The sequence below is a fragment of the Helianthus annuus genome, chromosome 6 (assembly GCF_002127325.2).
Source record: "Helianthus annuus cultivar XRQ/B chromosome 6, HanXRQr2.0-SUNRISE, whole genome shotgun sequence".
Lineage (NCBI taxonomy): Eukaryota > Viridiplantae > Streptophyta > Magnoliopsida > Asterales > Asteraceae > Helianthus > Helianthus annuus.
Window position 1 is genome coordinate 98,411,752 of NC_035438.2, and position 10,286 is coordinate 98,422,037.

The 10,286-nt window shown below is 36.6% G+C and overlaps 1 protein-coding gene across 1 annotated transcript; it reads left to right on the forward strand.

Moving 5' to 3' along the window:
* The first annotated feature begins 5,318 nt into the window (after nt 1–5,318).
* LOC110944891 lies at nt 5,319–8,887 on the forward strand. Its single transcript, XM_022186537.1, has 2 exons — nt 5,319–6,484; nt 8,791–8,887. The coding sequence occupies exons 1-2, from the start codon at nt 5,319–5,321 to the stop codon at nt 8,885–8,887; spliced, it is 1,263 nt and encodes a 420-aa protein (XP_022042229.1).
* The last annotated feature ends 1,399 nt before the right edge of the window (nt 8,888–10,286 follow it).

Below are 10,286 nucleotides of genomic sequence, written 5' to 3' on the forward strand. Positions count from 1 at the left end.
ACCTTTAAGGTGCTCATCTTGTTGCGTGTTTGGTCATGAAGATAACTCGTGCCCAAAGAGCCCTCAGGTTGTTTCGAGTGGGGATTCTAGAAAGAAAATTGATGATTTTCAGGTTGTGGGTGCAAAGAAGAAGAAAGCTACTAACCAAGGTCTTCATATGAAAAATCAGAAGCCTAAGGTAGTGTACAGACCAGTTGCAAACCCTAAACCAATTTCGTCCTTGAGGAAGCCGATGAACAATCAGGTATCAACGTCAAACCCCTTTGATGTCCTTAAGGATGATGATGATGGTGGTCAGGGAGGTAGTACTGTGGGTCGTATAGAGAAGAAGGCCAAGCAGGTTAATGACAAGCAAGATTCAGATGAGGAGGAGGTTGAGGAAGTCTACAATGAAACTAATGAATATATGACTTCGGAAACACATCCTTCATCTTCTAGAGCTCGGGCAAGCAACTCATCCACAAAGAGTTCCAATGGCTAGACATATTGTGATTCGAGTCAAGGGTTTGCCGGTTTGTGGCAATTTCATCTTTGATGATGGAGGTTGAGTCGTTATTTTAGGTTTCGTGTTTTGGTTTTGCCTACTTTGTTTTCATGCTGTAATGTAGGCTAGGTTATGGGTTGTCTTACATATTTTGGTTTTGTTTTGTTTACATATACGGGGCATGTCCTGTATATGAATTAGTGTGGAACTCACCATCACTACTTGTACTTTATTGGGTTTGTTTTAATAGAATCACCGAAGTAACCCTTTATCAAAAAAAAAAAGAAGTTTGTAGAAAGAAATCATTTTGATCCACGTGAGATGTCATTTGATAATGGTTGCATCACATGGTAACACTAAATGCTTGAGGGCTTGTATAATAGTAAACGTTTTTGTATTAAACAAACCTTGCTATTCATGAATTCATGTGTCCAAAGTTCATATAAAAAAACCTGTGCGGGCCAAAACATAAAAAAAATACAAGTGAACTGTATCTAAGGAGTTGTTTTATTATTATTATTATTATTATTATTATTATTATTATTATTATTATTATTATTATTATTATTATTATTATTATTATTATTATTATATAGGACAAAGATCCGTTAGGAACCACCCCTTATTGCGAGAACCGTAAGAACCAATGTGAACACAACCAGAATGCCTAAAAATAGCTAAAAACACACATTTTTTTTAATATTTTTTATAAAAAAATCGATACTTTTAGTAGAAAAAAATTAATTTTAAAAAAAAATTGGCTACAAAAAGTAGCAATTTTAACATAAAAAATATTAAAAAAAATTTAGATTTTTTTTTATTTTCTTAGATTTTTTTAGGTTTTTTGGGTTTAGTTTTTAGCATTTTAGCTTTGGGGGTGGGGGGTGTTAGGTTTTTGGGGGGTAGGGGAGGGGGGTGGGGTGGGGTGGGAGGGGGGTTAGGTTTTTTTAGGTTTTTTGAGGGTTTTAGTTTTTAGCATTTAGCTTGGGGGGGGGTTAGGTTTTTTTTTTTTTTGGGGGGGGGGGGGTGTTAGGTTTTTTTAGGTTTTTTTTAGCTATTTTAGGTTGTGTTCACATTGGTTCTCGCGGTTCTCGCAATAAAGGTGGTTCTCGCATGAACCTTACCCTATATATATATAATTAAGCTGTAAGGTGTGGTGTTGTATGTTGAAAAATCAAGCCTTTGATCGAACATATAAATAAGAAATTGAACGAATTTGTTGAGCTCCTTTATTTATTTATCAATGAAAACACACCAATTACAATAAATCTAACCATCTATTAGACTATCTCCAATGCTAAGGGTGCCCTTAGGCGCCCTTAGCTGGCTAGTCAGCTGCCACATCATATAATTACAAATTTTTACAAATCCTTAAAAATCCTTAAAAATCATAATTTTATCTCTAATCATACAAATATCATTTCATATCCTTACATTTTCCACATCATTACCTATTTTTTTTATTTAAACTTAATCATCTAAATTATTAAAATGTAAATGTTTATAATTATATGATTATACAATCAAAATACGTAAATAAATAATATTTAAAATATAACTAGTTATTATAAAAAATATTAAACAAAATCAACTCCAAATATTACTTGCATGATCTTGAAAAAACGATACTAATTTAAATATTCATATCATTGTCTCTCGTCCACACACTAAAAACAAATAAAAACTCTTTCTCAAATATCATAACCCACTTCTCTCCTCTCTCTCTCTTTCTTAAAGATTAGCCACAATCGACACGGCAGCCCCTTGATCGCACCACCGTAGCAGCACCACTTCAACAAACCGCTCTCATCTCTCTTTGTCTGTTCATGTATGCTTAGAAAATTTGATATATCAAATTAATGTTTATTAATAAATCACAATTGAATAAAAGTTCATAAAATAAAGGAATTAGCATAAAACCCAAATTTTCTATGCCCTTGCAGATGGATATGCACTTCGGATCTCTCCCTTTCAAACCATCTCCATTGTGCCTGAAAAAAGAGATGAAATCCACATCATCACGGACGTACACACTTCGGATGCGTTGAGGATAGTCTTAATACTAAACATATTCTAGTCCTAACCTAACTCTAACTTATTTAAATAATTAACTAAACTAACTAGATACACCTATCTAATAAACATACTATTCAAACTATATATATATATATATATATATATATATATATATATATATAAGTAAGCTATAAGGTGTGGTGTGGTATGTTAAAAAATCAAGCCTTTGGTCAAACATACAAATAAGAAATTGAACGAATTTGTTCAGCTCTTTTATTTATTTCTCAATGAAAACACGCCAATTACAATAACCCTAGCCATATATTAGGCCAGGTGTAGTCATAAAGCCCCTTGTGGCGCATTATGCGAAAGTGGTGGATTGTGTAAGAGAGGGGCTTTATATCACTTGAGTGTGTAGTGGGGTTATATATGTATGGGCTTTATATATATGTATGGTATGTATATGTGTGTGAGAGGGGAAAGATTCAGCAAGCCGCTATGCAGATCACGCTTTCATCAAAAAACACCCCTATAGCGCCGCCTGTTATGGTGTGGCTGGCGCCAATGTTGTAGAAGGCGCTAGGCGCTAGTCGGGCGGTGAGGGACCGACTAGGGATTAATAGGGAATAATCGGGATTAATCGGACTGGACTTTTTAAGTATAATTTTACAAATTTTTATATATATCTATAGATAACTTTATACTTTTTATTAATAAATTTACAAGTTTAGGAGATAACTTTATACTTTTTATTAATAAATTTAAAAGTTTAGGAACCATATGTAAACTAGTGAAAAAATAGACAGTTATTGTGTGAAACTTACGAAACCGTATGTCAGTCTCGAACCCTATTCTCTCTCTCTCTCATTGGGCGATTTCATGTTCTTCATGTAACTCTAAATTTTCTTTGTGATCAATTGTATAACAGTCTGTGATTAGAACTTTGATTTATCAAAATTCTATAACGAACTTGTTAGCAGTAGTGAACGATTCAAATTAGGGTTTTTGTTCTTTCGTTTTTCTTCAATTGCCACCATAGATATTAATCCGAAATCCTGACTTATTAATTCGACGATTATTGGTCGCGGTTAACTGAGTTTAATTTAGTTAGATTGATACGTTGTTTTAATCAATTAAGGATTGAAGGTTGATTTTAGGGTTTAAGGAGTAGGGGTTTATTTCTTGGTGCATTTTGGGGTTGTCTGGTTTACATATTGTTGTGGCTGCATGGGAAGGAATAGGGGTGTCGAACATGTTCCTGACAAAGGGGGTACTTCACCGGTGCAAGGAGAGGCTAGTGCAAGTCCGGTATGAGGTATTTGATTAAAGATAACAAATATAGAGGGTAATCCGTTAGTGCCGAGAAGAGGAATGTTTATGACAAATAATAAGTCGGTGATTGATGGGCTGTATGAGATATCTAAACCGGTGGAATCGGAGTTCAAGGTAGGGAATAATGAAGAATAGGTAGCCGTGAACTATCCTGAATTTACACATGAAAACCCTAACTCAGATAAAGGAAATATGTATGCAAGTAATGTTAATCAAACGGCAGATAAAGGTACTGATGAAGGTAGACCGATGTCTTTTGCTAATGCAGTTCTGAAACTACCAGAGGTTACGAAGGTAAATTTTCGCCCGATGGAGGAAACCAATAAAATGGATGGAGTGGATGTAGTAGTCATACCGTTATCTTCGGTTAAAGAGGTAAATGATAGATTTGCAAATACTTTATATGGTTACTTTCTGGGGAAACGACTTGCCTTTCCAGTCGTAGACTATTTTGTTAAGAATAATTGGTCGAAGTATGGTTTGGTGAGGATAATGATGAATTTTAAAGGATTCGTTTTCTTCAAGTTTAAAACGAAACAGGGTATGGAACAATTAATGGAAGAAGGTCCTTGGATGATTCGTAATGTGCCTATTATTCTGAATGAATGGACTCCATCAACTTCGTTGGTTAAGGAAGACATTACAGCCATTCCAGTGTGGGTAAAATTGCATGATGTTCCGTTAACAGCTTTTACGGAGGATGGTTTAAGCTTGCTAGCCTCTAAGATTGGAGTTCCGAAAATGCTAGATTCGTATACGGCAACGATGTGTTCAGAGTCTTAGGGGAGGAGTAGTTTTGCAAGGGCTCTCATTGAAGTGAAAGCAAATAAGGATCTGATTAGGAATTTAAGGGTTGCGGTGCCATCTTTGGAAGGTAATGGATACTCGAAAGCTGAAATAAAGATTGAATATGATTGGGAACCTCTTAGGTGTGTGGAATGTTGTGTTTTTGGTCATGATGAGAAGGGTTGTCCTAGAAAGCCGAAGATGGTACACCCAGTTGAGTCTAAATCTAATTTGGATGGGTTTCAGGAACCTAGAGGAAAAAATAAGAAAGGTGGGCAGCATGGTTTCCCTGTGAAAACTCAGAAGCCAAAAGTGATGTATAGGCCAGTCGTTAAACCAAAGACAAATGGAGATGCTGAGTCTTCATCTAGTGTGCCGGTATCGAATCCGTTTGATGTGCTTCAAGAAGAGGATGTGGATAAACAACAAGCTGGTGGGCCGTATTTTTTGAACGAAATACGGGCTAGAAAGCAAACTAAAGACACTAAAGAGGCTAAGGGAGATCCGGGTGAAATTCTACCAGGTATTATTGAAATGGATGAGCTTTTATCAGATATTCCTGGGTATCTAGACCGGAAAGGGGATAACAGTGGGGTTGAGGGTGCAAGCACACCCGGTAACACGGGTTTAAATGGGTAGTATCGCTACGTGGAATATAAGGGGATTGAACCGCCCCCTGAAACAAAAAGAGGTTCGTCAAATGGTTATGGATAATCATATTCAGGTTTGTGCTATAACTGAGACGCATGTGGAAGCTTCAAAGGTTTATGATGTTTGTAAAAAAGTCTGTCGCACTTGGAATTGGACCGATAATGGTAGTTGCTGCACTAAAGGTATGAGGATTATAGTAGGTTGGGATGCTAATTTAGTTGATGTTATGGTTCTTGATCAATTTAACCAAGTAGTCCATACGCAAGTTGTTTTTAAACCAGACCAGAAATCTGTATTCTGCTCTTTCGTTTATGCTGAGAATCATTATAAAAATCGAAGACAATTGTGGGATAGTTTAAAGGTTCATCAAGCTTTTGTCCATGATAAGCCGTGGGTTGTTTTGGGAGACTTCAATACGTCGTTGTATCTGGAGGATCACTTTACAAGTTCTTTAAGAATCGATATTGGTATGACGGAATTTAAAGATTGTGTGAACAACATAGAGGTGTTTGATATGAATAGTTCTGGAATGCATTATACCTGGTCGAATAAACAGCAAAAAGACCGAGTTGTGTATAAGAAAATCGATCGTATTATGGGGAATATGAAGTTTATTGACGTTTTTCCGGCTGCCGCGGCTTGTTTCCATCCGTGGAGAGTCTCTTATCATACCCCATGTATTCTAGTGTTGCCGAACATTCAGAGAGACAAACCTAAGCCATTTAAGTTTGTCAATCTTTTGACTCGTAAATTGGGGTTCATCGATGTGGTTAAGAATATCTGGAGTACCAAGGTGGATGGGTATTACATGTTCCAGGTTATCAAGAAACTAAAGTTACTTAAAACACCTATGCGGAAGCTTCTACTCCAACAAGGTAATATTCATGAAAAAGTTAAGAAGGTGAGGAAACAATTAGATGAATGCCAAAAGCTAATTGATGCGGACCCGGGAAATGAGGAGTTAATGTTGCAGAATGAGCATATTCTCCAAAATTATAAGGAAGCGCTGAATGATGAAGCTTTATTTCTTCAACAGAAGTCGAAGGTGGATTGGATTTCGTTGGGGGACTCGAACACAAAATTCTTTCATAACGTCGTTAAAGCTAAGAACCATCGAAGTAGAATCTTTGCAGTTAGGGATGCTAATGGAAATCTGTTTGAAGGTGGTATGGCTCCGCAAGCGATGGTGGATCATTTTTCGAATTTTTCGGTAAGGTGGGCACTATTACCACACAACCGTCTCCTGATCTATTCATTAATGTTTTAAGTACCGAAAGAGCTGATATAGAGAGGTAACGAACGAGGCAGTGAAAAATGCCATGTTCTCTATTGCTGGTAACATGTCACACCCCCAAAATCCACCATGCGGAGTATCACCGCTTGGAGGCGTGACGTGACCAGGATCGAGCCACCAATCATATTGAACAACACAAATAAATAAATAAAACCAACCACAATACGATTGGTGACCAAAAGAAAGTAAACCGACTTTAAGTTAACAGCGGAAGCATAATACGTAAAGCTAAAACATAAGTTTGTAGTTCATAAGTTTATAGACCAAAACATAAGTTCCATAAGTTCATAAAGTTCATTTATTAGGTACAGGACATAACAGTCCGCATCCCACAACGACCTCCTTCTCGTGGAAGCTCCATAAGCATCTAACGACCTGTAAGGCATGTAACAACGAGTCAACAACAAAGTTGAGTAAGTTCACGGTTGGTTGTTTAGTTTTAAGTTGTTTCCGAAAACATGGTTTATCTTTCATTGGCTTACTTGCCGTGGGGGTTACCCCATAGTTGAAAGTATGATTAACCAGTTCCTTCTTTATTTCCCAAACCATATCCATAATCAGTGGGGGCTTCCCAATGTGAACTACTAGACCGTACCATATCGACTACTAACGAAAATAAGTTTTGCCCTACATCAGTGTCTATCATCACTGACAATTTGCCATAGTCCATTAGTACACGCCCATCCGAACGGCACGGTGTGAGGTTTGTTAAACCTAATAGCACTATTAACTAATGACCCGCTCGCCATCGGCCTCGGCGATTAAGTTGATACAAAATGAGGGACTTAATGATAGAGTTTTGTCTAGTAAGTTTTAAGGTTGTTGTCCTACCCAAGGAGGACGAACGTACGTATTCTACCCAAGGAGAATACGCAGGATTAATATTGGCACCCTACCTATGGAGGATGGCCGTACATATCCTACCCAAGGAGGATATGTAGATTCCGTTTTAAATTCTTTAACCCATTCCCAACCACCGGGAATCCCATGCCTTAGAAAGTGTGTGAACTCACCTCGGTTCGCTCGGTTAGATTATTTACTCTAATAATCAGGAAATCAAGCACGTCCTAATAAGGTACAGATAACAATCAGTTTCTCATGCACAACACGTATCCTACGTACGGGTTATTTACTCATTACTTCTACCACATACCACACAATTCTAATGTCAAGTTATATTATTAAGTTACATTATTTTTTCCTAAAATAATATAACTATCTCGCAAAATAAACAAGTATCCACACAAGTGTTCTAGTATAAGATATATATTCTAAATATATATTTACCCGTTTTTATTTACGAAAACCAACCTCCGACACTTTGTATTTTGTTTACAAAAATTATGGCGAAGTTTATATTCGAAACACAAGTTATAAAATATACTTTTAACGCTTGTTTAGAAAAGTATTTTCTAAGTGTTGGAATTTTTAGAAAATTTCGCCAGAGTTGTTGGTGCATATTCGGTGACAACAGCTTAATAGTTTGATTATTTAGTCTTTGGATATTTTGTAATGGGCTTAGCTTATTGGTTAATGAGTTATTATTGTAATGGGCTTGGAAAATGGCCTAGTCTATGTAGGAAGCCCAGTTCACAGACATGTGGTATATAATCATGTTTTTGTGATTAGGGTTTTAATGGTTAGAGAGTTTTAGAGAGAGAAAACGTAGAGAGAGAGTGAAAAACGTTTTTGAGTAAGGCAATATCACAGAGATAGGCTGTGAGGTTGTGAAGGTCTTGAATTGGTTGTAAACTGCAAGTTGGATAATCAATAGAAGACCTGTTTGATTGTGAATTCAGTTTTCTACTCATTTCTGTAACAAATCTGATCTAGAGGATTCCGCACTCTAGGTTAGATATATAATTCTGTGAAGATCCATACGACTCAAGGCGACCTACAATTGGTATCCGAGCATTAGGCTCTTGAAGAAGCTCGGTTCAGAATTTGTTGCTGCAGAAAAGGGTGGATTTTCGGGTTCTTTTGGAGATTTTCGAAAATTTTGAAGGTGGTAGACCTAGGGTTTTGAAATTTTGGAGGAAAATTTTGAAGTTTTTAAGGTTTTTGTTTGAAAATAGGCTGTTGTTGGTGTTCAGCGAGTTTAATTCGACATATTTGGTGTTTTTGCTTGAAGGAAACTTGAAGATTTGAGGAACTGTTCTTCGTGTTCTTCGTGGTGTTCATCATAATTTGCAAAAAATTACTGATAATTTGCTGTGTTGATTTGCAGGAAACTGTTAGAAGAATTTGGAAAATCTGCAGAAAATTCGATCAGATTGAGTTTCCAAAATTTGCTAGCAAAATTAACAATTTCGCAGCAAATTTAATATCTACACTGACAAACCAGCGAAATTGTGATCTAGCAACTCGGTGACCGGTGAAATTAAATGCTAGCAACTCGGTGACCGGAGAAATTAAAATCCAAAGGCGACTTTGGTGACCGTTTTAATTGTCCTCACTCCTCAGCGACATTATTACGGTGATCGGCGAAGTTACTAGACGTCGTGCTAGCGAAATTATTTACCAGTGAATTTGATCAGCTAGCATAATTACCCAGCGAATTTAATTGATCAGAGGAATTACCCAGCGAATTTAAGTGATCAGAGGAATTACCCAGCGAATTTAAGTGATTAGAGGAATTAACCAGCAAATTTGTTCCAGCGAATTTAAAAAGTCAGCATAATTATATCTACTCTACCAGCAAATTTATAATTTCTCTATCAGCATATTTAACTTGGCTTGCCAGCATAATTAGCGTAACCCGGCGAAATTAACTTGGTTTGCCAGCAAAATTAGCTAGAGGAATTAAAAGGTGGAGTAGTAAAAAAAAAAAAAAAAAAAAAAAAACCCTTATATATCATTGGATTCGTTTTTTCGAGACGATTCTAAGGGTATAATTTGGTAAAAACAGTTTTCGGAAAAATTTTGTACGGTTTTATCAGTACGGTTACGGTAAAACTTGTTTTAAGATGGTTAAAATGGATAAGGTCAGTGAGACTGTTAAGAATTGGCCAAAGCTGAGAAACGTTAAAGAATATGCTGTCTGGAAGGAGGAGTTTGAATCGGTTGTGAAGAGTGAAGATACCAGAATGTGGTATTGTATGATAGATGGATATGTTGCTCCTACGCGTCGTATTGAAGGAAGGGTTATAGTGATGTCTTATGACAAGATGGATGAATCTGAGAGGCAGGTGGTTGATGCTGAGAAGAAAGCTTTAGCTGCAATAAAAATGTCCTTACCGGATGGCATCAAGCATACCTTTACGAAGTACACTAATTCAAAGGATATGTGGGATGCATTAGAAAAGCGATATCAGGGAAATGCAGATGTTGTGATAGAAGAGAAGAAGAAAGCTGTTGAGAAGAAGGCTGGAGAAGTTTCAAAGTGCATGAATGGTGTGAATGAACTTACAGCAGAGGTGAAGGTATCATCAGAATCTGTAAGTCATACGTGTCATAATTGCACTGAACTACAAGGTAAAGTTAACAGCCTATCGGAGCAAAACAAAATTTTGTTAGCTGAATTGCAAAAATTAAAAGAGTCAAATGTTCTTTTGATTAAACGAGAGTCAAATTGTTTAAACAAACTCGAGTCAAATGAACAAGAAATCTGCAGTTTAACAAGCAAAGTCAATGAACTGTTACAGATCATTGATTTGGCTCGTGAAACTGTGAAAGATAAAACTAATGAATTTTCTGATAAGTGCAGGGAATTGGCCGTTGCAC